A 27628-nucleotide genomic window follows, 5' to 3' on the forward strand; every position below is an offset into this window, starting at 1 on the left:
GTAGAGGGTTGTCAAGCATGTTGAAAGTTATACAAAGTGGAGACCAAACAAAAGGCCAATATTTTTTATGGTATCATGGTGTATCACCAAGCGCATGAAGAACCAAGCAATTATGGAGTTTGGAACCATAGAATTTAAAGTTAAAAGCATTAAAGAAAATGTCCCAGAAGAACCAAATTGTGAATCAAAAATGAACTTGCACTAGTAAAACTCTCATCTACACCAAGTGAAATCATCAATTGAGGGCAGCTTGAAAAAAGGGCAAGTAGGCAATTATCAAGGCTACAACGGCACACTTTATCAAGGTGGGTGAAAGATTATAGAGGAGTTCAAATAGCTCAAGCATGGAGTTATCTATAGACATGATATATTTAGTATGTTTTATAGCTTTAGTAGTTGGGTTTTCTTTTTGCATCAATGGCATCCCACAGTGGATTGTGACTAAAATCTTGTTGTCTCTCTTCATCCTATATGCCTTCGAGGTATCTTAGTAAATATTTATATAATTTCATATCTCAATGTTTGCATGTGTGTATTCATCATAATCTCCATATCTTAAGGAAACCTTTGTGAACCTTAGAAACATCATGATTAAGGTCCTCTCATTTGTGACAATCATTGTCGACCCTTATCTTCAAAAGTTTGCCATCTATATGTAGTTTTTAAATATCCCTAGATGTCCTTGTTTCTTCAGCATATTGGACAAATGTATTAGTACTATGATCACTAACATGGATGGGCATTCATGTACCAATGTGTAGGCAGTGGGAACTTCTTTCGTTAGATAGAATATCAATCATTATTATGTGTGGATAGTTTGGTGCCATTCATGATGCATTTGATGTATGAATATAGTTGAAAGCATTAACAAACCAATCCCATTGAATAGTATTGAAGGCTTTAGGAATAGCCAAGCCACACTCGTAAAACTACATTCCTTGTCTGTTTCTCTATCTAACTCTAAGGTCTTCCCTACTTCATGTGCAACATATGTTATGAGCAATAAATTTGAAGCAATGTTATAAAATGATGTCATAAACACTTTAAGTTACTCCTTATGCTTGGATCTATAATAATTTGAACAAAATTCACACATTCTTCCAAACTAATGTTTTCATGTTGCATCTATCTATGGAAGTATCAGTAGTGTTTTCTATCTTTTTCCATGCTCAACACATGCCATAAGAAATTTTGCATGTCATAACATCATCCTATGGAAGGTCAACAAACATATTGGTTGCTTTTCTAAATCTTTCAACTTTGAGTACATCCTCATAAGCTTTGCCACCACAAGGCTGTTAGTAATTAAATAAGCTTTTCCTATTATAAAAGACATCATTTTAGTTCATAGATCATGCTATGAATTCCAATTCTTTCTTTAAAAGGTTAGTTCATGATTGGATGCTCATCACAAACAATCTCTCTCTCTCTCTCTCTCTCTCTCTCTCTCTCTCTCTCTCTCTCTCTCGTGCGCGACTCTACATAGGAAGAATCATATGCTCATCGCACTTCATGACATTGACACAATTACATAATTCTCCAAGTAAGCTTTCTACATGTACATTATGATAAGCATACACTCGCTAGAATTATTTATGGATACTTTATTTCTTACAAATCCCCTCCAGGACCTTGAGAATTTGCATGCAAAGCTTACAAAGTCTCGAATTCCATCTACATATCAAAAGTTTGTGTGAACACACTTAGGATAGTTGGTTTCATTCAACTTATTCTCAATAGTCAACATATGAAATACATCATTATTGCCAATCATAGCCCTTGATTGTACTTGATGCAAAAGTTGCCTATACAGAGGAACATACACACAAAACAAACTTGTGGTATGCAGTGTAGATTAAATGAGAATGCGAGGAACCTTACTTGGTAGAATTGATTGATGTTAGAAATTATGCATGAAAGGATGAAATAGCCTATGTAGTATTGTGGCAACAATGCAAATGTAGGTCGAAGTTAGCATGAATTAAAAAAATATGATGATGCTAAGCCCCTATTGGTTTCCTTTTGGTATTGGTTGATATTTGAGCACTCATCAAATGTCATCCCAACTTGAGGAAATTAAGTGAAGGGTGTTGATGACACTGACCAAGAGATCAAAGCCTGATACCAAATCATTGGGCTTAGGATTGCAAGAAAGCAAGTACATAGCTTGGAGAAGCACAACTCAAAGTGTATTGCGAAGTATGAATAGAGAATATTTATAAGAGTAACTATGCCCTAAAAGTGAATAGACATATCTACAAGGCTTAAGAAAAAAAACTTCCCAAAGAGACAAAAATTTGTCTTGACGATCCTAAGTGTGTTCACACCTATCACTACCAGAATATGGTAAGAGTAACTATGCCCTAAAAGTGAATAGACATATCTACAAGGCTCAAGGAAAAAAACTTCCTAAAGAGACAAAAAGCTACCTTGATGATCCTAAGTGTGTTCACACCTATCACTACCAAGATATGGTAAGAGACAAAAAGATGCCTCAATAGAAATATAGATTATTGAGGATGATACATGCTCCAATTCTATTGTCTTTAATACTGGAGCACAATTACCACCTACTCCTCAGTAGATTTGTTAGGATGGCAAAGATACAAGGCTCATGCTTTGATTTCATTGTCTATTGAATGGACCATGATTCCACATATTTTCTCATTTAAGACAGCTAAGAATTCTTGGGACACTCTTGCATGTTTGTATCAAGAAAGAAATGAGGGCCGTGTTGCTTATGTGCATAAATAGTTAGAGAGTAAGCATATGGATGAAGGTGAGTCCATGGATAGTTTTTTTACAAAGATCATAGATCTTAAGGAGCATTTGATTGTTGTAAAAAAGATATTAGCAAATACTTCACTTGTGCAAATTATTCTCAAAGGTCTTCTTGATTCTTATCATAGTTTTGCATCTACTCTTTGTTTGATGATGAAAGAAAATCCGAATGCTTTGTATTTCATGGATTGATCTCTATTTACAAGAAGAAAAATCTAGACAAAATAGGTTAGTTATGTGTGTTGTAGACGAAGCTTTTGTGTTGCTAGCCACAAAGCTAAAGGAAAAGCTTCGTTTTTCACTAGTAAGGAGAAATCAACAAATGTTGCTTAAACAAAAAAGGCTAATAAGGATAACAAGAAAAGAGAGAATAAGACATCTTACAAGCACTGTAAGGCAAAAGATTGTGTCATTAAGGATTGTTATAAATTTGGTGTGAAATAGGCTAAGAAGAAAGAGACTGGTATGACTATTATAGATGCCTCTTCTTCTAAGTCAAAATTTGCAAATGTTATGTAGGATACGAAATGTCATTAGGGAAGATATGGACTCACTTTTGGACTTTTTAAGCTCTTTGGAATTGCAACAAATATTCCATGAGGCCAAATGAGAGTAAAGCTATCGTAAGGGATCTCTTAAGGTTACCTTTTAGTCGAGACACCCTATACTTAAGCATGTAAACTCCAAATTTGACAGAGGTTGGTGCCTTAGAATCCTCTCATCAAGAACTTTCTGATGATATGTTACATGATGTAATTTTAAGGGGAAAGGGATATAGTTATTTGTGGATCCCCTTTTTTAATAGGACAATGATATAACACTTCTTACAAGGCCCAAAAGTAAGTCCAAATCTCCCCTAATGACATTTAGTACACAATGCAATTATGGATAGAATTTGCAAATGTTATATAGAATACAAAATGGACATTTAGTGTGCAATGCAGTTATGAGACTTCTCTACATGATTCTTACATGTGAGTTATGGATTCAAATGTATGGTACTTTGATAATGGTGTCTCAAAGCATATTACTTCTTTATGTAATATATTCACATCTCTTGAGCCTACCCTTAAGAGTAGTATCGTGATATGTGCAAACAACTACTCTTATCTTATCAAAGAAGTTGGAAAATTTATGCTAGCTGCTATTAACGATAGTATTTTCACAATTATGGATGTTTAATATGTACCAAGATCAACTAGAATTTGTCGTCAATTTTTGCACTTGCCAAGATTAACTTGATTGTGAAGTTTATTGATGACAAATATAGAGTTCATGATCTCGCTTGTGGTAATATGATTGTTGCATATGGTTCACTATGTTGTGGATTGTAAAGGGTCAATAATTATAAAAAATGTGCAGAAGATATGGCATGAATGATTGCATGTTTGCAAGTAGTTTTAGATGCAAAACTTTTGTATGTGTATTTTGATCATCTGAGTTTTGCTAGTTTGTTGCGTCTATAGAAAATTGGCATGGTTTCTTCATTACCTACTCTTGAGTCACTTGCAAAACACATTTTTAAAGGTTGCATATTAAATAACATGCGATGTGCTTCAGGTGAAAGTTGCTTGCAAAGTACATAATTGTACATAATCATGCATGTGGTCTAATGCAAACAATATTTTTTGACAACTATTTATATGTTGTAATGTTCATTGATGACCACTCCTAAGCATGAGAGAATGTGGGTTACAAGCTAAGTATCTAAAGTGTTTTGATGCTTCAAGCACTTTGTTAGCATGGCTAAAAATTTGTCAAGATGTAAAGTGGACACTCTCTGTTCAAATCAAGGAGAAAATAGCTAATGAATTTAGTGTATATTTGGTTGAAAGTGGGACAAAAGACCAATATACATCACCATATACACCACAAAAAAATGGTAGTGCTAAGAGAAAAAATACATCACTCATGGAGACGGCATGGTGTAAAATTGAGAGTCAAGCTTTGCCACATAGCTTGACTAAGGCTTTACAATCTATCACTCCATATGAGGCTTGGCATAATAGAAAGCAATCCATGTCTCACTTCCGTGTTTTTTGTTACTTAGCTTAGGCTTTGATACTAATGCAACAATGCACGAAGTTGGATAAAAAGATTGTAAAATGCATTTCTCTTGGGTAGAATAATGAAAGCAAAGGTTATAAGTCATACCATCTACAAAGTAAGTGTATTTTGATCAAATATGTGGCAAATGTTCTTCAACCTTTACTTTCATGTATAAAAGATGTAGATCTATGGTCACAAGATATCTACAGTACTTTATTGCCTCTTTTTAATGGTGTGCAGTCACATGAAGTGCTAGCTGCACCCAAGTTTATGATCTATGTACCAATAGATGACAACCTTGCAAATCTTTTCACAAAGGCTTTGCCTCATGAGAAGTTCTAAGCTTTCCATAAAGCTTTAGGCTTAATCCCCTTTGTGGATTAATCTAGTTTACCAAGCATGACACTTCTTTGTACATGACTACCAACTCTTGTTTACCGCATCACTCCCAGCGGAAATTTGTTACTATATTCCAAAGTTTATGAGTTCAAGCACACTTACATTCATTGAGGCACTTTTTCTCCTCCACCTTGTATACATGCCTAGTCACTATTAGGGCACACACAGTCTTGTAAATCTTCTCTTCTCAATGCACTAAGTTGTGCTCTCTCAAGCTTCTTCTTTGAGCAATGTACTTGCTTTCTTGCAACCCTAAATCCAACATGAGCTTAGTCCAACACGCTATTCTTTAACCTTCTTTTACAACAATAATGTCTCATTTTCGAGGTCCTTGTTATGTGAATGCTTGAAGAAAAAGGAACAATGATCATCATGTTATTTGTGTGAATAGATATTTGTATTAATCAAATGTCAAGATTTACATGAAGTAGTTCAAGGTGCTCGAACCCTTTGACTATTAACTCAACATGTGGTCCCACTATAATGTTCACCTTGGTGACCAACCAAGTGGAGCTATAATCAATTTTTAAATCATTAAAGGAGCTTTTACACTTCTTGTGAGAATAGAACCTATGGCCTCAAGTTGATCCCCTTGGTTCACTACCACTTGAGCTAGTGGGTCCTACTAATGACCATTTGTATATATAGCCCACCCCTCAATCATTTTTCTTCCAACACTCTTTAGATTCTCTTTCTCCTTTTCCCTCTTTCCCCTTAGAAAAATTCACCATCTCTCATAAATACTTCTCTTCCATTGAGTTTTCTCACCCCATTTCTTCTTGTGCATCCTCTTTGCATGAGTTAGTCATTGATGGTTCACACCCAAATACTAGTGTTTAACAGTTGAAGCCTAACTTCACACATACAAGAAAAATGAGCATAGATTGAATTCACCATTTAGCATGTGTTACAAGCTATCAAACCAATTACGTCCATGGACTTCGCCTTGAGCTAGGGATGGAAGAACAAGAGATGTAAATATATAGTTGTATGGCACGTGGCTACAAATAAAATATGTTTTATTTGTTACAAACCCATAAAAGATCCACAAAGGGATTTTTAAAGGGATGTATGATATAAGATCCACAATAAACTAGATGTATGTTTGATACAAGATCCACAAACATGATTTTGATATCATCAAACCCCTCAACAATTCACTTTTCCTTACCCACAAAAGTTGCTACTAAGTAGATGGGAAAGAATCGTGACCCACAAGGGCTTGAGTAAACTAAAGGTGCATTAAAAAACACACTTACATGTTAGTAAGGTTTAACCATTCATGAAAGTAGGTGGAGTTAAGGGTGGCAATCTAGAGGTTGGTGTTTTGTGGCCAATGAAATATAATGATTAGGCTTTGGTGCAAATTCACTTCTTTGGATCCAATGTCATATATTAGGTAGGAGTGAGTTTGAAGTTGCTTGAACTCAAAGATTGATCACTTGAGATTTGAGATTTTGAATGTGCAAGGGCGCTGTATATAGTCAAGCTTAATATGGCCTTTTGACCAATCATCCAAGTTCCTCAACTCAATGATATTTTGGATTAGGCTAGCAAGTAAGCCATCATCATGATCCTCTTTTCAAAGCCTATTTACATGAATTCACATCAATCACCTGCCAAATAAATTTACAAAACCTTACCATTAATTTGCAAAGACTTAATCAAATATAATCAATCATAATTGTTATTCTCTTTTCAAAAATAATAACAATGTAATAACTTCAAACAAAATAATCCAAGTGGTGAGCTTAGGGCCTTAGATGATGAATACTATCTCAGTATCCTATTGCAGATATAGTTTTATAATCAACTTAATGTAGCTTCAAAATTTAATCGAAACATAAAGACAACCTGAGTAAAAAGAGAGTAAGAAGAGGATACTGTGCAAAATGATTACATTTCAATATTTTTTAATGAAACAAATTGACCATACATAAAATCATAAGCTCTTCTAGCTAGCTCATGTAAACCATCTAAACCGTCCAACAATAGGGAAATTTACTCGCATATCTAATAGCCATCCAAACCCTTTAGTAGTGATGTAATTCGCACACATCAATATTGGGTCTTTATTCCGAGCTTATTCAGAAATAGTAGATTATAGAGTCTTCATGTTAACTAGTCAAAGACTGCACTAAGTCACGAAAAACAAGAGCCGAAGTAAAATGTTCATTACATCAACCTGCTTAACTAAATGCAATGACTACACACTGAACATGAACGTAGAGGAAAGGCGTGCCAATTAAACATCAGTGAGCACGAGGGCTCCTATGGGGGGGGGTGTGATCATGCATTCTCAAGTACTGTTCTGGGGGGGCACACATCGTTGTAGTTTTCGCAAACATGGGTGCTTCGTAATAGTCACACTTTTGTGTAGTGAGAGACATTCATGGATTGTAATCCGGACAACCAACATCCATCAATCAACACCAAAAAGCCAATCTCTTATTTCTTTCTCATCATCATTCTTCTTCTCCTTCTTCTTCTTCTTCTTCTTAGACTTTCCTTCCATGTCTTCCGGCCTAGTCTGGTTTGACTCCGAGCTTTTCCTCGTCAGAGTTATCAGCTTTGGTTGTTGCAAACTGCAAAGGCGTGTGCCATCAGAAGCCAAATTTATGCCCATATCCCTTGCAACTGAAGGCAGCCACTGCTCTCCTCGTTCTTTCTTCAGCAAAGCTATCCTTTCATTCTCAATCTGCTGAGCTTGTTTCTGTTTTTCGTGCTTTGAAATCCAGGTTTCAAAAGCCTTAGCAACAGCTATTTCAGCCTTCCGCTTAACAGTAGCCCCATCCATTGCAGCTGACAACAAATTGGACTGGAACTGTCACAACAAGTATGCAAATGTTCATCCAGGACAAGGTTGCATTAGCAGCATAAACGAGGCCACACATGCGGAAGGTGTTTCAATACCAGTTCGGACTTCTCGTCAATGGCCTCATCACGTTGGTGCCTCTTTCTTATTCTCGCTTTTGCCACCTCCTCTGCATATTGGCCATGCAAACCAGCATCCAATTAGCAAATTTGCCTCAAGTAGCATGCTAATTTTCCCATTTCAGAGTAACCTGCCTCTTCTGGGCCTTTTCTCGGAAAGGCCAGGTGGTGCTTGTTTAAAAAGACGAAATCCATCGCTTGAAGCATCCACAGTGCAATCTATGCTCAGATCTCCATGTGCAGAGCTTCCAATGGGCCCTGTTTCAAATGTTTTATCCATATAATCGTTTAGGAGATTGCGTGCCTGCAGAATTAAGAGCTTGTAATGAGACTCACACATTTGAAGCATTTACGAGGCAGAGGCAGAAGCCACTGCACAAGAAGTTTAATGACATTATCTCTGCACAATTAACAAGGTAGAAGCCACTGCACAAGGGATATAATCACATGATCTCTGCACAATTAGCAAGACCATAAGCTATCGAGTCAAATAAATCTTTTTTTACACCAGGATAAGCGCTCTTACAACCATTCACTTATCAGTCCACACTATTTCAGAAGGGATATTTATCCAGCATGTGTTTTGAGTCAAGAAAGTAACTAAATTTTGTCCCAGCGAGATAATGAGGCTCCTGTTGAAAGAGTCCAGTTACTTAATTGTGGCTTTAAACCTTGCAAGTCCTTGAGCAGAAACTGTAAACAAACTATTAGAGGAATGTGTGCAATTGTCAAGTGCACAACACATTGATTCAATATACCAAGTGACTCCATATAATTAGAGTGCAAACATACGATTAAGTATTAGTCATATAGGAAACCCGTTCAACAAGTTCAGTTATTCATTTAACATCTTGTTTACTTCATAAGTACCATCATTTAGATTATGTTGCTGCAAAAATATTCATGCCATATGATCAGCCTTCATCTTCTTTTGTAAAGGAATGAAATGGGCCTGCTTACTAAACCTACACATGATTGTCCAAATCCAGTCTTTCACTGTAGGAATCCTTGGAAGCTCAAAATTAAGATCCATAGCAATTGCTCAGCCAAGGCATATCCAATATAGGCAAAGGATGCAACAAGCTTGGAACCTTCCGCCTATCATACGTGACCTTCTGGAATACAATGCATGTGCACACAAACTGCTCACAACATCAGATCTCAAAGTTGGCCAATAAAAGAAATGCTCGACTGCCTTAACCGTAGCATCAATGCCTCTATGCCTTGTATACGGAGGAGCACGACTCTCAATCATAACATTTGACCTCAACTACTTTATGTGACAATATAACCCGCCATACATCACAAGAAAGCCCTCTCTAAGCATGTAGGGCTCATGCCTTTGGCCATTGCAATGTTGATCATAAACATTAGCAAAGTTTGAATTAGTAGTCTTTCATGGCATCCAGCTCAATGAGATAGACTATGGTAACTACTAAAATATTAGCCTTTTTGGACAATGCATCAACCATAACATTTTTAACCCATCAATGTGCACAATCTACAAATGAAATATAGAGAGGAAGTTTGCTCATGTCATATGCTTCTCAAATAACTTTTTTTGAGTAAGAAAATAGCAAAATGTCTAATGATCAATCTGCACTACAAAATCAGCCCTGAAAAAACAGTGTTTCCATGTGAATAGTAAATGAATTGCAGCAAACAGTTCCTTCCCATAGACTTGAAAATTTTTCTATGTACCATAGAGAAGATGGCTCGCTACACAACCATCTTGCACCAAAACAGTATCTACGTCATTACCACGGTCCACATGTATCACACTATACCACAAATCACTATATGAGATCTGGCAATAGCACTAGATCCGAAGTCATCTTTTCCTTCAACATTTCAAATGTTGAAATCTCCATTGTTGTCCATCTAAAAGGTACTCTATTTTTTCGCAAAGCATACAATGGAGAAAAAAATTCAACAAAATTATGACAAATGTACCGTCTATAATAAGAACATAAGCCCAAGAAAATGGGAACCTCAAGCACATTCTACAAGTGTGGCCATGAACACATTGCCTCAACCTTTGTGGGATCCATATACACACCATCAATAGATACAATATGTCCCAAATAGTAAGTCTCGTGCAAAAAGAACTCACTTTTCTTGTCATTTATCATTAGTCAATGCTTATGCAACTCATTAAACACTATATCCAAGTGCTTCATTCTTTCAATGCACAATCATATCGTTAGAGAATGTGCCCACAAAAGCTCTATGTGGTTTGAAGATTCTATCCATCATTCAATCGAAAGTGACAAGAACATTCATAAGCCCAAATGGGATGGCAAGAAATTCATAAAGACCAAAGGATGTAAGAAAAGTTTTCTTAGGCGCATCCTCAAGCCTAATGCATATTTAATGGTATCCACTTTTCAAATCTATGTAGCTGAAAATGGTTGACCCTTACAATCTATCCACGATATCCTCAATCATAGGAATCGAAAATCGATCATTGATCGTGAACTCATTTAGTATGCCTAGTCAATGCACATACGTCATGAACTATCCGTTTTCTATACCAATAGCACTAGAGAAAACTAAGGAGATAAGCTGGATTGAATTAATCTCCTTTCCAAAAGCTTATTAACCTTACAATCTCCCATTGTTGGGCTGCACTCACCCTGTACGGTGGCTTAGTGGGAGGTATACTTCCAAGGATCGAATCTATGGCATGATCTTCAGGAGGAAGCTATCCCAAAACTGATTGAGGAAAAAAAATCAGCATACATTTTTTCTACAATGGTCCACATCCTCTTTATCAATGGATCATCAAACACTTCTGTCTTTGCATTTTCTCCTCTCTAGAAGGGCTGCCCAGCAATTGCCAATCTACGGCCACTTACATGAAGAGATCTTCATCAAACATTCTTGTGCTTTCTTCTCCAATTGATTGTCAAGCAACCATCTCTTCAATAGATACCGAGGACTTTGTTTTGCTCCCTCCATAGAGCATATTCATCCACAATTGTTGCCACTTGATGAGCCAAGACAATGCAATCATCTCCAAGCTCAGCTCCATTGTATCACATGATTCAATGTTCATCATTTCTTTGTTATAGTGTTTTCCATACACCTTGTGTTTCTCCCCGTAAACCCTATCAACTAAGTTACCATGTCAAGCACTCTTGTACCGCACGTAATGCCTAGCAACTCACAATCTTATTCTATGTCTCCCACTTATCGGACTCCTCACACAACCATCCATAGATCTATATCAGCCAAGAATGTGGTTATGGATAAGACTCATTTCCACGAGTCTAACTTTACTACTTGTTCAAACTTGATGTGCCACGTTTTGGATTCCCAAGGCTTGTGGGAACTCATTCAAGAACTTGACCCCCGACAGGTCTGTATGAGGTAGTCCACTCTTGGAAAAGCAAAAATGACAGCCATAGTCGAGCTCATACAGGGTCTTATGCCAGAGTTTCACTCATAACTTCAGCATTTTGATCTTGCATCTTAAGTCTTGGACCCATCTAGTTGACTCTTTGCAGCTCGTAATCATACCCAATGTATCAAGCTCAAACATGAACTCCAAGAGTTTAAAATCACTAAGAGGGAGGATTTGATAGTCAAGTTGGTAGGGTATCAATGTTTTCTTATTGAATTCACCATAGCTAGCCCACCACAATCACTTGGTGATCTAGCCACTTTGTTTAGAACAAGCTACCACCTAAATATTTCAAATTTTATGCAACAAGTCATCCCACAGCCCTAGTTACCCACCATCTTCTATGAACTTGAACGTCAACTATTATATTTTGCAAGGTTATTTGATCAGGTTCACAAGAAAATCCATCTACCATATTTGTAGCGGGCCTTTAGTTCCACCACACAAAAGGGGAAGTAAGGGGTGGAAAGACCAACCACCAATCCTAATCAAGTACTACTAGCATAGTAACCAAAAAACCTATTTTTCCCCAAAAAAGACATGAATTGACAAAACACACAAAATGTTCCATTTTGTTTCACGAAATGGGTCATGTTACCAAATTTAAATATTCATAAAACAGAACTTTATTTTTCAAGCTTTCTTCAAAAAGACAACATGACAACTATTCTTCTTTCTCAGCTCCCGATCTTTTCACACCCTCCTTGTGCTCACCATCACCTTCTCCTTCTTGTGCATCTTCTCCTCCTACTCCATCTCTTCCTACTCCACCTCCAACTCTACCTCATCTCTTCCTCTTCCTTCTCCTCCTCCTCACTCTCCTCATCCTCCACCTCTTCTACACTTTGCTTCATCTCCCTTTGGCCTACACCTCTTTGAGCAAGCTAACTTCTAAATGAGTAGGTGGAGTGTATATTTTTTAAAAGGCTTTTGACTTTTGACCCTACGATCTAGATAGAATGAAAATTTACTTTTAATGGATCGAGTTCTTTCCCTATATTATTAATATGGGGTAATTTTGATTATAATAAATATTCTTCATCGAAATCTCAAGGTAGTCAATGAAATGAAACGTGAAACAAAACATTAAAACCTTAAAACAAGAAAGAAGTGGAAACGTTTTTGGTGATTGTGTCAAGTAATGAGGAGAAAAGCAACTCCCCCCAAGGATTGAAACTAGATTGACAAAATATGCCCAGTAAAAATTAGGTACTATCAACATTGCCAAATTCTAATCATTTTAACTAGGAGTGTCAATCAAAGGCCGAGGGCAATCCACCAAACTTGACCCTCTTTCCCACTTGGAAATTTGAACACATGAAGAAAGGGTACTTCTAACCCTCCAAAGCTGAGAGGGGATCATCCTCCATGCAAGTAGGATAACCATATCAATCAATACAAGCATGTTTGTCACATGGCTTTAGGAGCACCTCTTCAATTCACCTCCATTACATCCGAGGAGTTATCTAATTGGTCAACTAACCTTCCCATGGACTTCAATTACACATAGCCTCTACCCGACAATTCGCCACATCACACTTCCAATCATGAATCTCTCCACACCCCCGACAACCCGTCCACTTTTAAAGCATTGACAACTATGCCTCATCATTGTCAACCAACAGCCTGCACGGATCTAACATCGAACAATCTTGATAATCACATATTTAATTATTATTGTTTCCCAAGCCTTAAAAAACATTTAACCACTTAAAATTGCTCCCGTTCACATGCAATACCCTAACAAGCACAAAATTTTGCGATTTTGTAACAGTTCTTGATTTCCCAAAAATTTCTTTCAAAATGTCAAGGCTTTTGCTTGAAAACCCTGAATCTCATAAACATTTTGGAAATTCTACAATTGGTGCTCCAAAATTGTTTGTTCTTACACCAAAATATGGTGCTTTTTAAATTCACACTTCAATTTTACCAAATTTCGTCGATTAAATTTGCAGCTTTTACAAAATTTCCCCAAATTTACCACCATTGAGGCCAATTATACCTTCTACATCAACATTTGTACACATTGGAGCTCTTTCAGCTACAATTTTTTCATTGACACCATAAATTATACCTTCTACATCAACATTTGTACACATTGGAGATTTTTTAGCTACAATTTTTTCATTGACACCATAAATTTTTTGCAAAATTGTGAGTTTTTTGTCTTTTCTTTGCTTTATTTTTGTGCTACAACTGCAGTTGTGCTTGGAATAGCAACTGGTTACATTTTTTTTTTAAAGTAAAAAAATTTAGCAAGCAATGGCCAAGCAAAATGATTTGCTCAGTATGTTTGGTAACTTAGACAAATTAGGTGACACTGATTATCCCATGTGGAAATATTGCCAAGCAACTTTGGGGTTATATATATAGTTTCAATGCTAGGCTTGAAAGCCCTCCTACACAAAATGTCGCAGGTTCTTTGAGCTCATCCATAATCACTAGTGAATCTTCAACTCTAGCTCCTCCTACAACTCCCACAACAAATCTGTTGAAATGGAACAGACATAATATCCAAGCTCATGCTTTGATTGCACTTTCGTACAAGAGACAAGTTATCCCATATATTTAGTTGTGGACAACGGCCAATGATGCTTGGAATAAGCTTGCCTCGTTGTATCAGGTACGCAACGAGACTCATGTAGCCTACTTGCGTAAGCAGCTTGAGATGGAGCACATGATAGAGAGTGATTCTATGGATACCTACATTTCACATATCAAGGACATTAAAGAGCAGCTTGCTAACATTAATGTAATCATTCTCAATGCATCTCTTATGTCTTTGATCTTCATTGATCTACTTCATACTTATCAAAGTTTTGCCACTACACTTTGTTTACTTCCAAAGGGAGATACTAATGCTTACACATTATATGCATTGGTATCACTATTCTTGCAAGAAGAGCAATCACGACTGAATCGTTCTAATATAAGTATGTATAACAAAGCATTCGCAACCAATCATTGTAACAAAGGCAAGTCATGGTAGCCCTCAAACTCTAAAAGAAAAAGCAAAACAGCTTTTTCTATGGACTCCTCAAGCAACAAGGATGATGGTGCTAAGAAAAAAAGATGCAATTATTGCAAGAATAAGGGGCGTGTAATTCAAAAATACAAAAAGAGGACGGCAAGTGAAAAGAAGAAACAATCGAGCATGAGTGTTGTAAAAAATTCAGCTAATGCAAAGGATGCAACAACACATTTGGCAAGCTTGGTAGTCTTATGCCTTTGTTGTGTGTTGTTCATATGATCCTTCTTCATATGAGCATTGTCTTTTGTTGCTAAAAATTGCAGCACTTGGTATTTTGATAGTGGTGCTTCTAAGCACATAACGTCCTTTCGTGACTTGTTTGTATCATATGCAAATGTATAAAAGGGGGGATCAATTATATGTGCAAACAATGCTTTATATCATAGAAACTGGAAACAACCGGAACTAGCATGCCGAAACATCATCCCCGGCACAAAGCCATCATAGGACGCATTCCAAAATTGTGGAACGTTCCCAGTCCAAAACGGAACAGGGCAAGGAACGCCATGAGGCATCCCACTTACCTTCAGCTCACTTGCTGCTCCTTCCCACTTGTGAATCTTGGACTTGCATGCTCTCGCCCACCTCTCTCCTATCTACAGGACGCACGTCCTGTCTGCCTCTTGTCCTATTTACTGCAGCAACTAGTGCCCCCGTTCCGTCAACGACCAATCCCCCCATCTCCTCCCGCCTCCAACCTCTCTTTTTCCTTATTGCTTCTCTTCTTTCTTTCTTCTCTTCACTTCTCCCTTCTCTTCCTTCTTCTCCTCTTCTCTTGAGTCTTTCTTCTTCTCCAAGTTCCCTATTCTTCTCCTCTTCTCTTCTTCCTTCTCCCTTCTCTTTTGACTCTTCACTCTTGAGCCTTCTCCCTTCTCTCAAGACTTGAGTTCTCACTTCTCTTGAGCCATTTTTATTTCAATTTTCAGCCTGAAATGGATTCATCTTCATGCCTCACTCGTCGGGCTGGTGGTCAAGGAAGAAGGTCGGATGATTGGTCATGGTGGGAAGAAGTAAATGTTGACTGCTCATTGAGTGGTGGAGGATCTCGGCCATGGGCTTGCAAGCTTTGCCCATACAAGCGAACTAATGGAGCAAACAAGTTAATCCATTGAGCCTAATATTTATGTTTTAAATTTTTATTAATTTTAATTTTTCAAAGTTACTTAAATATTAGAATATGGAATACCCATTGCCACTTATTCCAATTTATGCATAATCAAGTCCGAGCTCATCTCCTACATGAGTCAAATTCAAAGGTACAGTTTTGTCCGAATGTGACCTTGGAGAAGCAAAGGAAGCTTCCCGTGTAGAAAGTCAACAAGCAGGGTTCAATATCAAGAAGTGCTACCTCCACACCTACTACAAGCATTGCATCGGCAATGGCATCAATAACGCCTCATGTTGTATGTAGACAAAGCACACTTGACGCTAGTTGGGATCCCAAGAAAAAGGAAGAGGTGAATACATCAATGGCATGTTTTTTTTAATCATGACCACATTCAATTTCGTGGGACCAGATCAAAGTACTTTAAATTGATGTGCAAGAAGATTGGTAAGTATGGCCCTTTGTATATACCTCCATCATCAAAGACCTTACGCACCACTTTGCTCGACAAGGAAAAACGTCTTGTTGAGCAAGCAGCAGTGGCTTGGAGTGATACACGCAAGCGATCCAATTAAACTATGGTTGCTTATTCTCGTAGGGAAATGTATTTCATATCTTTACATGATGCATCAGGGACACGAAAGTCAGCAAATGTACTTGCAGCAAAGTGGGTTGCAAGTATTGAGCTTGTTGGCCCAGAGCATGTTGTGGGATTTGTTGCACATGGAGAGCCCGCAAATAAGGCAGCAGGTGCTATTATCCAAGGATATTATCCACATATCACAGTTTCATATTGTATGGCTCATTGCTTGAACCTACTAAAGGATATTAGTAACTTGTCATGGATTGCATCTGTCATAAAGCAAGGAGCTCAAATGGTTAGCTTTGTTTTGAATCACCAATTTCTTCGCCATCAGTTCTCTTTGCGATCGAAAAAGACACTTTTAATATACTCTGATACCAGATTTGCCTAACTTATTGATGCTAGGCAAATTAAGAGAATGCAGTGGTGCCTTGAGGCAGTTATTTCTTAGCGATGAGTTCACCTCACCAACATTGGTAGATACTCCTACAGGTATCTTATGCTTGGAGAAAGCAAATAACTCCACTTTTTGGGATAATGTAAAACAAATAGATGCTATGGTATCACCTATTGTGCATTTATTGAGGGTTATGGATGCTATGTAACCTTGCATTGGCAAGGTATATAAGGCTATGGATGCTATGTAACCTTGCATTGGCAAGGTATATAAGGCTATGGATAGGCTGAATGAAAAGCTGTAGGAGTTGGCACCAAATAATGAGGTATATGAGGAGATACGCCATTTAGTTGTGACGAGGTGGAACTCCTATAGCTCACCCATGCATGCAGCTGCACTTGTTGTGGATCCTGAGTTCCAGGGCAAGGGTCAAGAGAATGACACTGAGGTTATGGATACATGGAGACTTATATGGTCTCGTCTAGTGTCTGATCATGACACTAGACGAAAGATCAAAGACCAACTTTTATGTTATAGGATCTTTCGAGATTCTTTTGGTCGTGGGGATGCACAAGAGGATCGTTGTAAGATTGGGGCAGCTTTGTTGTGGGAGGACTATGGTTCGGATAGTCTTGAGTTGCAACAACTAGCAATCCGTATTTTGAGTCAGTCAGTTAGCTACCTCTTATTTCAAGCAATTGTGGAGTACATACGCTCACATTGCATCAAAGAAGAGCAACCGTCTTGGTGTGGAGAGGGCAAACGATCTAGTATTCTCATTAGTGCTAATTTGAGGATGTTATGTAACAATATGACAACAAAGCTCGATCCATTCACAAAGTGGAAGATACAGCAAGAAAAGGAGACACGTGCTGATGTTGAGGGAGATGCAACAATTCATGGTGCACATGATGATGAGGCTGGCACTTCAAGAGTAACAAGAGCAACCTCAGATCATGACGATAATCTCTGATTTAGTTTACTTATCATAAGTCTCATGATACATGACACATGTACATTATATATGATACTATGATCATTGATGACAGTGTGACACTTGGGCTTTTGTGTCATGCCAACATTATATTTGTACTTACAGTCTTGCAATTGATCTTTGGGATATTTTGGCATGCCGCATTTTGCTTCAGTCTAGAGATTAGACTTATTATTTGTAGTATTTTTTGGAGCAATGAGCATGTTCTTTCAATGATTAAACTTCATATTTGTAATATTTTAAGTTTTTGACAATGGGACCATGGGCATGTTCTTTTAGCTTAGACTTTAAAGTTTAGTTCATTGTTCATTGTTTTATCATTTATGGTATATATATTATGCATCTTATAATTAAATAGCTTACCTCTTGAGCCTTGTAAGTTGTAATTCAATTTCTAATGAGTAGCTTTAGAATTATGCACGATATCTTAAAGTTAAAACTTAAAATGATCTGTCCTTCTAGATTATGTATCTAGGTTTTAACACTCTAGAGTCAACATGGATTATGATTTGTCCTTGTGAATTATGTACCTTGGTTTTAACACTCCAGAGTCCACATGGACTATTGAGTGAAATATTAAAATTTTTTCATGAATTTTAATTTTTTTAATGTCGTTCCCATTCTTGCATCCTCGTTCCCTAGGTTTGGCGTTCCCATCACGGTCCACGTTCTCATTCCCTATTTCATGTTTCTATGCTTTATATGCCATTCAAGGCATTGATCAAATTCCCATTATTACAATGGAGGGAAAAACTATCATGCTTGAGAAAGTCTTGTATGTGCCAAGCATAAAGAAAAACTTACTTTCAATTTCAACCATTGCATATGCTGGTTTTGTGGTCAAATTTCACATGGATCGATGCAATATTTATAACGGTTGTGATGGGGATGCCATCATTGTCACTGGTACTTTGTACAATAAGCTTTATCAACTTGATTTATATGAGAGGAGAGCATCGGAGGATGCATTACATGTTGATGCCACCATTGTGGATGACACTAAGTTATGGCATGCTCAATTTGGTTATCTTAATTATGGCAATTTGCTACCTAAAAAGCAAAAATATGGTGCTCAATCTCCCTCTGTTGAAAGCACCTACTCACAATGTATGCAAAAGTTGTGTACCTAGCAAAATGCATCATGCTTCATTTCCCAAGGAAGGTACTATGCGTGCCGATTAGAAATTACAGCTTGTGCATAGTGATGTTTGTGGGCCTATGCATGTGAAATCCACAGAAGGGTACTCGTACTTTGTTAATTTCATTGATGCCATGACTTGTCATTGTTGGGCACATGCTTTAAAACACAAATCCAAAGTGTTTGCATGCTTTAAAACATTATTGGCCTTGGCTGAAAATGGTAGTGGATGCAAGTTGATTACACTACGTACCAATCAAGAAGGAGAATATATGTCACGAGAGTTCAACTCATCCTTGTTGAAAGGGGCATTATCCATTAGTGTACTACGCCTTACACACCTCAACAACACGATGTGGCTAAAAGAAAAATGTGCACTTTGATGAAAATGGGACATTGTATGCTATCACACAATAAGTTGCCCCCAAAGTTTTGGCTTGATACTATCATGTGTGCAATGTATGTGCTAAATCACAGCTCAACTAAAGCATTGGCTGATTGTACACCTTATGAGGTTCAAAATGGCTAGAAACCACTGTGCCACATATCCCTGTCTTTGGTTGTTTGGCATATGCTTTAATGCCACAACCATAATGACATAAATTGAAAGACAAGGCTGTCAAATGCATCTTTATTGATTATAGTGGAGAAAGTAAAGGATACAGCTTATACAACCCTCCACCAAGAAGATTTTTGTTAGTAGAGATATGTGGTATTCACTGAACACACTGGCCAACCCTTCATGCACTGCAAAAATCAGCCCAATGTGGAGCCTATGGACATGTTTGACTATTTGCTACCTTTATTTCAGCAAGATGGACCTAATTTTGGTCAAATCTATAACCTATTGAGGGGTTACAACAGCAAAATCAACAACAAACACATATTGAACAGCAACCTGATTTTTAGCCCATTGATCAAGGCATTGCTGATTATGAAGTGGCCGATGAGAGTGTTGCTATTCGGGAAGCTAAAATAGTCCCTAGATGGCTGTTAGATACATTGCGGGACAACAAACGACCCATTCCTCTTCCCGGTAGAACTAGAGAAACCACTCGCCGTGCACAAGGTAACTTAGTTGTGCAAGCACTTGTAGCTATTGCATGAAATGAAAAACCTGTTTCATTACATGATACTTTACAAAATGAACATTGGGTGGCGACTATGAAATCAGAGTTAAACTCTATTGAAAAAAATTGCACATGGGAGTTATGTGACTTGCTTACTAGCAAGCGTGCTACAGGCACTAAGTGGGTTTACAAATTGAAAAGCAAATCTAATGGCAGCATTGATCAGTACAAGGCACATCTTGTTGCCAAAGGGTATGCCTAACAGCATGGGATTGACTATGATGAGATGTTTGCATCCACTTCACATATGACTACCATTCACAGTGTCATTGCTTTGGTTGCTCATTATTATGATTGGCATGTGCATCAGTCGGATGTAAAGACTGCTTTTTTAAATGGTGATCTTCATGAGGAGGTTTATGTCACCCAACATCCTAACTTTGTTTAGAAAGGGTCAAAACACAAAGTGTGCCTCCTTATTCTCATTCTTCAAGTGGATGGCATACTGTTAACTCCACGTCATGAGACACATATTTCAACTTTGAAAGCTGAATTGTGGCATGCTTTTGATGTAACAAATATTGGCCACTTGTACTACTAACTTGGCATACAGTTTTCTGCAGTCGAGGGCAGCATTATTTTGCAGTAGTCTAAGTACATTGGGCAACTCCTTCAATATACTCAAATACTAGACTACAAACCTATCTCTACTCCCATTGAGACAAGCCATAGGTTTCCACTTGAGGATGCAAAAGAACCTTTTGATGCTTCTCATTATCAAAAGGTTGTTGGCTATTTATCGCATTTGTGTAATACACGACCGGATATTCAACTTGGGGTATCTCAATTGGCATGCTTTATGCACAACCTTGGTACTACACATTGGCAAGCAATTAATTGTGGCTTTCACTATCTCAAAGGCACTCAAACATTGGACCTTTTTATCCTAAAGGCGCTACTATTTCGTTGCATCCATTTACAACCACTGATTGGGCTGGTTGTTTTGACACGAGGGTATCCACTAGTGGCAATTCTTTCATGCTTGGTGATTCCTGCATTTCTAGGTTGAGCAAGAAGCAACCTACAATGGCCACATCTAGCTATGAAGCTGAATACAAGGCAAGATTTATAGCTACATTGGAATGTGTATGGCTTAGACGCCTTTTAGTCGATCCTAGTGTGGGATAGCAATCACCTACTCCTATCTACACTGACAATCAAAGTGCCATGGCAGTTGCAAGGAATCTAGTTTTTAAATTTTCATGCTCGCACTAAGCACATTGAGATGCATTATCATTATTTCAGAGAAAGGCTCCATGTAGAGTAGATTGACTTGGTTTATATCCCTACACAAGACAACTTGGCAAACGTGTTTACAAAAGCTCTCTCCTGAGAGAAGTTGAAACCCTTTCACAAGGCTCTTGACTTGATATCATTTGGGGATTGATTTGCCTATTCCTTGTATACATTCCCATCATTCACTGGAGGGGGATTTGTTGCACTTATTGTGTTCCTCCTATGTTCTCGAATGAATGCTCCCTTATCTCAAATACTTTCTCCCTTCTAGCTAGAGAAGAGTTTTTTCCCCATGTGAACACCCATCAATGGGTGGTGTACTTAGTATCTTAGGGATTATACTCTCATTCATTTTCACATAGTAGATGTGACCTTCCAGCACACTCCTCTCTTGTTCACTTGTTCAGTGTGAGTGTATGTGTGTGTGTGCTGTTGAACCCTAACCTAACATAAGTGAAAGAAAGAATGTATAAGATGCTCGAGGGCACAACTATCCAACAGTCGTTGGCTCTCATGTAAGCAAGTTGGAGAATGTGTGGATGTGTGTCGTCAATTAGAGACAGATTTGGAGTGCAAAAACCACCAATCGAGGCAAAGGCTAATGAAGGAAAGTGATGAGAACACAAAAACGAATTGATGTAGATAATGGAAGCTGATCATTGGCAACAATAGGTGGTTGAGTAATAGCTGTAGACCATGTAGCAACAATCACTAGGGGTTGAACAACTAGTGGAGGATGGCTGATAGTTAAAACCTGCAAGACAAGGATAGGGCTCAATGGTGGGCAACTTGTCTATTTATAGATGTGAATGGATTCTTCCAAATTAGAATTTTGCATTTGGGACATAGAAACTCTCTAGAACCGCTCCCCGTTTAATGAAACTTTTGGCAATTTATTGTTTTAGGGCTATTTTAAAGAGCTAATCAGAGGATAATGAATTTTTAGCTCAACAATCTCTCTCAAGCCCAATACTAAAACGAAGAAGGGACTGGAAGAGAAGCTCAAGCCCATTTTTACCCTAAGACATTTCACCCCAAAGCGACCAAGCCATTTGACAAAAAGTGCACATTAGCTACCCATTGACCTACCAAGACTACAAAGGCGATGGTTATCTTACCAAGGGAGTCTAAGTAGTCACCTCAAAGAGAACAAGGTATCAAACAAAGGGTACTCGTCGGCCGCCCAATGGCCTACCAAGTCCTACTAAGGCAAATGAAACCACGTTGCACTTTTCTTTTTGGTTGATAAATATGTTTGCGGCGGCATTTCAAATAACTATGCCCTATGGTAAAAATGAAAAGAAATGGTTAGCTTCAACACATCATATAACAAATAAGCTAACCCAATCATTCCAAGGTATCGATAACAAGGGAGAGGGTGATGAAGGATAATGACAACTCAAGATCCGCCTAGGTGTGCTTTACACAATGAAATGCAAAGGAATATGCTACATGATGAGAATGCGCATCCAACAGGTGTCACTTGGACAATATCCCTTGTGGAAAATTATTCGCTTGCCCAAGCACCCTTTACAAAGACGATGAAATCATGCAATTCAAAGTAGAAGGTACTACAAGGATGTAGACCAATCTCGAAGACAAGTGCCAAAACCTGTAGAATACCAAGAAAGGGTAGGAACCTCCTCTCAACCTTGGATGTAGAGGCCAAAGGAGGAAAAGGAGCATGATGTTAATCTTCGTGTGGTACCAAGAACCATGATGATAGATGAAGATGAAGCACCCCAACTAGAAAAGCAAGGTACAAAACACCAAAACCCTCTCTAAATAAGAGTATACGGAGGACTTCTTGTAGACTTGATCGTGTAGCCCTATATAATGCAAGAACTAACACTCGAACTCATACAAGGTCAACAACAATCAAGGTAACAAGATAATGTCCTAAATGAAATGAAGTATTTTTGAAGTAGCTTATTCAAAAAGAATATAACCTAATCTTCATCTAGCTTCGATGAGCCAATGGTGGCAAACTCAACAAGAGCACTCAGTAGCAGCGAGCTTTTAGTACTTCTTTCAATCTCTCCCCAAGTTGAATGGTCTTCCTACTAATGCGCACAGTGGGGAAACTTTGGATTTCTCGTCCTTGTTGCATTGCTCTTTCTTACCTTTCTTGCTATCTTCTTGTTCGATAAACATTGAGGGAAGGGATTCCGCTTGGGAGAGGCAATTGCCAATTATACCTGTATTACTCTATGCAAACAATATAGTCCTCATCTCCAACACATTAGAGGGATTGCACGACCTAGATGCGCTACAAGCCTTCTATCAAGACAAGGATCTCACAGTGAACCTTGGAAAAAACAAGGTTATTATATTTCATACCTCCACCCAATGGACTTGACAATCAATACTCTCTTTCACATATGAAGAGGAGAGAGTGGAGGTGGTCCATGTTAGTAGGCAGTCAGATCCTGTCCAGGTGCAGTCGGATAGATTCTGTCCAGGTGCAGTCGGACTGCACAGTCGGACTACCCCCTATTCCTGTCAGTCAGCTGCATTTAATGCAACCGACAGGTCTATTTTTTGCGCCTGTTTCCTGGCTATTTATAGCCGATTTTTCCAACAGTCTCCCACACTTTTCTGCTCACAGATTACAGACTGGTGGCTCGCGCAGATTCCGTCTCTGTTGGCAGATTTCAGACAGGAGACAATGCAGACTGCAGCGGACTTCGAGGTGAACAGCAGGTTGCATTGTCGAGGTGGAGACACGCAGTCCAGCGCACTGCGCCCGTGTACATATCTACATATCTTTGTATACAACACACTTTATACAGCAGATCTTCATCTTCCACTGTCTCTTTCTCTCTCTTCTCTCTCTGCGTTCTCTCTCTCTCAGTCCTACGCTTCCGCACCGCAGCCCTCTGACATGGTATCAGAGCAGTGTTGAAGGGCTGACTAAGTGCAGAACCAACCTGAAGAGGAATTTCTATCGCGACACAAGGCTGCGTTTTCAGCGTTTGAGGGCAGGCAGGAGGGTTGCGCCTTGGAACAAGGCTGAAGCAAGCGTAGGCGCGCAGGAAAGCAGTCCAGGTGGTGGATTTGCTGCTCTTTATTGCTGTTTGACGAGGAGGAAGTTGGAGTTTTCAGCTTTCAAGTGCAGGTTCTGCTTTTTCATCGCCTCCGGCGGCAGGTGATAAAGTTTCAGGACGCGGAAGAGCCCTAGCACGCTGAGTTTTCACAGTCAAAGGGGGCCACTTTTGCGTTTGTGAAGGCATTACAGGTGAAGATGTCTACAGAGATTGACTTGGAGTTCCAGACGATTATGGACCAGAAGGTGCTTGTCTTACCGGCTCTTCCCGCGGATCAGAAGCTCGATGGCAACAACTACCGCATCTGGCACATTATGATGTTGGCCATCCTTGAGTCCTATGATTTGGCGGAGCTTGTACAGGAGGAAATCGACCGGCCCTCGATGAGAGATGAGTCCAAACTCTCTTCCGATGCTCGTACAAAGTTGGCCAAGGCACAGTCTCATTGGGACAAACTGAATGCCAGGATTCGTTCCTTTCTTTTTCTGTCTTGTACTACAGCCGTGATAGCTCACATCGAGCACTTGACGGTGGCTCGGAAGATATGGCTGGAGCTTGATCAGATGTATAACCGGATGACCCTAATGAAGCGGGTTTCTTTGGAGATTCATATGCAGACCTTGTCTCTTCTTCGTTGCAGGAGCACATCAACAAGCTTAGACAACTTCACGTGCAGGTTCAAAATGCGAGAAAGCCGATTTTCTCCGAAGACATGGCGATCACACTCTTATCCCAGTTGCCGCCATGATTCGGTACTTTCTACTCCGCTCTTATTGCTTCAGGGCGAGAGTCCACTCTTCAGTGGGAAGAGTTGGTTCCTATGGTCTTGGACCAAGAGGAACAACTAAAGGGACAGAATGCTTCCAAGTCGGAGGCACTAACGGGTCAAGCCTCTCAGAAGAAGGGGAAGGACCAAAAGAAAAAGAAGGGGGATAACAAGTCAAAGAAGGACAAGGACAAGGACAAAGAATCCACATGCCATATTTGTGGAAAGACTGGCCATTGGAAGAAGGATTGCCCTGACAAAGACAAGAAGGACACCAACAAGAAGGACACGAAGCATTCTGGAGCAGTGGCTGCACCCTCATCAGCTGCATTTCTTCATCTAGCTGTCATTGAGGACTTCACCGAATACTTCTGATGCTGCGATGACGGCTCCCCACACTCGAGAGTGGATCGTTGACAGTGGTGCCTCCCGGCACATGACTCCTTCATCAGATGGTGTTGCCCAATTGCGACCCTCGCGTGGGCAAATTCTCATTGGAGATAGCTCTTCAGTGTCTATTGCAGGATGGGGTGAGATGCAACTTATTCCAGATGGACGTGGTGGTACCCATACCTCAAAGGTCTTGCATGTACCAGGTTTAGGATATCATCTTCTGTCAGTTCATAAGATTTGCTCCCTTGGACTTTTGGTGGAGTTTGACAGTGATTCGGTGCGAGTCCTTGATCATGGGTCAAGAAAGGTTCTCTCATCCGGATATGAGGAGAATGACATCTATAAATTAAAGTCTTCCACCGCCCTCTCTACTCTTCTTCTTACTTCTTAGACACAGTCAGAGCTATGGCATGTTTGGTTTGGTCACCTCAACTATGATTATCTTCGGAGGGCGTCACGTGGACAGCTTGTTCGAGGGTTGCCAGATATAGTGGTGAGCCAGCAGCCATGCGTCTCCTACATTCGTGGGAAGCAGCATAGGGATGCCATTCTCCACAAAGCTTCGCGGCGGTCTACTTCACCGATGGAGCTTGTATCTACGGATCTTTGTGGCCCTATGAGGAACGAGTCCTTGCGCGGGAGCTCATACTTCATGTTGATCGTAGATGACTACAGCAGGATGACATGGGCTTATTTTTTGGCATTGAAGTCAGAAGCTTTCTCCCACTTCAAGGATTTGCTTCTCTTTGAGGAGAACCGATCAGGCCGAAGATTGAAGACCTTGCGATCCGACAAGGATGGTAAATTTGTTTCTAACGAGTTTGCTCGTTTTTGTACAGATAAAGGTATTCACCAGGAGTTCGCTAATACCAACACTCCTCAAGAAAATGACATTCTTGAACGGAAAAACCGCAGTGTGATCGAGATGGCGCGCACCATGATGGAGCACCGATAGACACCTCAGTTTCTGTGGGCCGAGGCTGTGACTACTACAGTCCACATCCTTAATCGATCTCCCACTTCGGCCGTTGATGGGATGACACCTTTTGAGGCTTACTTTGGGACTAAGCCCGATGTTTCTTATTTTAGGGTCTTTGGGTGTGATGCCTATGTTCACATTCCCAAGGCTCATCGTGATAAATTTGAAGCAGCCTCCCGAAGTCAAGTATTTGTTGGCTACAGCTCCCAGTCCCAAGGCTATTGTTTGTATGATCCCGTCAAACGAGATGTGTACACCAGTCGAGATGTGCGGTTTGTGGAGGTTCCGGCCATACCAGCGGGTGAGGAGCATCCCGTTCTTGGGGATCCAAGGGAGAGTTGGACTCCTGCTACAGTTCCTTTGTAGCCCGTGCCTTTTGATTCAGATTCTGTTTCCGATACAGAGTCTACTGTTTCACCGGCCACCCCTGAGGAGATATCACCGGTCGATATTCCAGAGTCTTCAACTGATGGAGAGAGACGAGGAGAGGTCCGCCCTCCTCCTCGTTGGACCCGTGACACACTCCGTGATTCAGGAATCGAGGGGATTCCTGAGTAGTGGGGACCGCAAGATGATCCGCGGTGGTCACAGCGGCACCAGGCACATTCTACAGAGCTTGTTTGCTCTAACTATTGTTTGATGACCCGTGTTATGCAAGATCGAGAGCCCACCTCCGTGAAGGAGGCTTTACAGTCCGCACCATGGAAGAAAGCTATGGAAGCCGAGTTTGAGGCTATTGAGAGGAATGGCACTTGGTCACTCGTGCCACGCCCCCCGAATAAGAAGGTGATTGGCGTCAAATGGGTTTTCAAGACCAAGTATCTTAGCGATGGTTCTTTGGACAAGCACAAGGCTCGCCTTGTTGCTAAAGGTTTTACACAGCGCCCAAGGATTGATTGTCATGATACTTTTGCCCCCACTACTCGTATGGCGACTATTCGAGCTGTTCTTGCCTTGGCTGGCCATAGGAGATGGCCTGTCTACCAGTTGGATGTGAAGTCGGCCTTCCTCAATGGTGATTTGAAGGAGGAGATCTATGTCGAGCAGCCTTTTGGCTTTGGATCTTCAAATGGGAAAGTCTACAAGTTGAAGAAGGCCTTGTATGGCCTCAAACAGGCCCCGCGTGCATGGAACGAGAAGATTGATTCGTTCCTTCAGTCACAGTTGGGATATCGGCGTTCTAAGGCCGATCCGCAGCTTTATGTTCACACTTCCAAGGATGGTTGTGTGCTTTTTGTGTTGTATGTTGATGATTTGATT

The 27628-nt window shown here is 39.6% G+C and overlaps 1 protein-coding gene across 3 annotated transcripts in view; it reads right to left on the reverse strand.

Moving 5' to 3' along the window:
• Window positions 1–7172: 7172 nt before the first annotated feature.
• The window catches only part of LOC148037941 (uncharacterized), a 53847-nt gene continuing 33391 nt past the window's right edge, over window positions 7173–27628 (reverse strand). Inside the window, exons 2-4 of one of the 3 annotated variants that reach the window (XM_087676975.1) lie at window positions 8299–8421; window positions 8143–8213; window positions 7173–8053 (exon numbers count right to left, since the gene is read on the reverse strand). In XM_087676975.1, coding sequence (XP_087533101.1) covers window positions 7652–8053; window positions 8143–8213; window positions 8299–8421 — 596 coding nt within the window. In that variant the 3' untranslated portion in view covers window positions 7173–7651. Of the gene's footprint in view, window positions 8054–8142; window positions 8214–8298; window positions 8468–27628 lie in introns of all 3 variants that reach the window. The other 2 variants (XM_087676977.1, XM_087676976.1) reach the window with 2 other exon arrangements.

The sequence above is a fragment of the Lygodium microphyllum genome, chromosome 4, assembly GCF_053477565.2.
Source record: "Lygodium microphyllum isolate KBCC chromosome 4, Lygodium_microphyllum_v1.1.10, whole genome shotgun sequence".
NCBI lineage: Eukaryota > Viridiplantae > Streptophyta > Polypodiopsida > Schizaeales > Lygodiaceae > Lygodium > Lygodium microphyllum.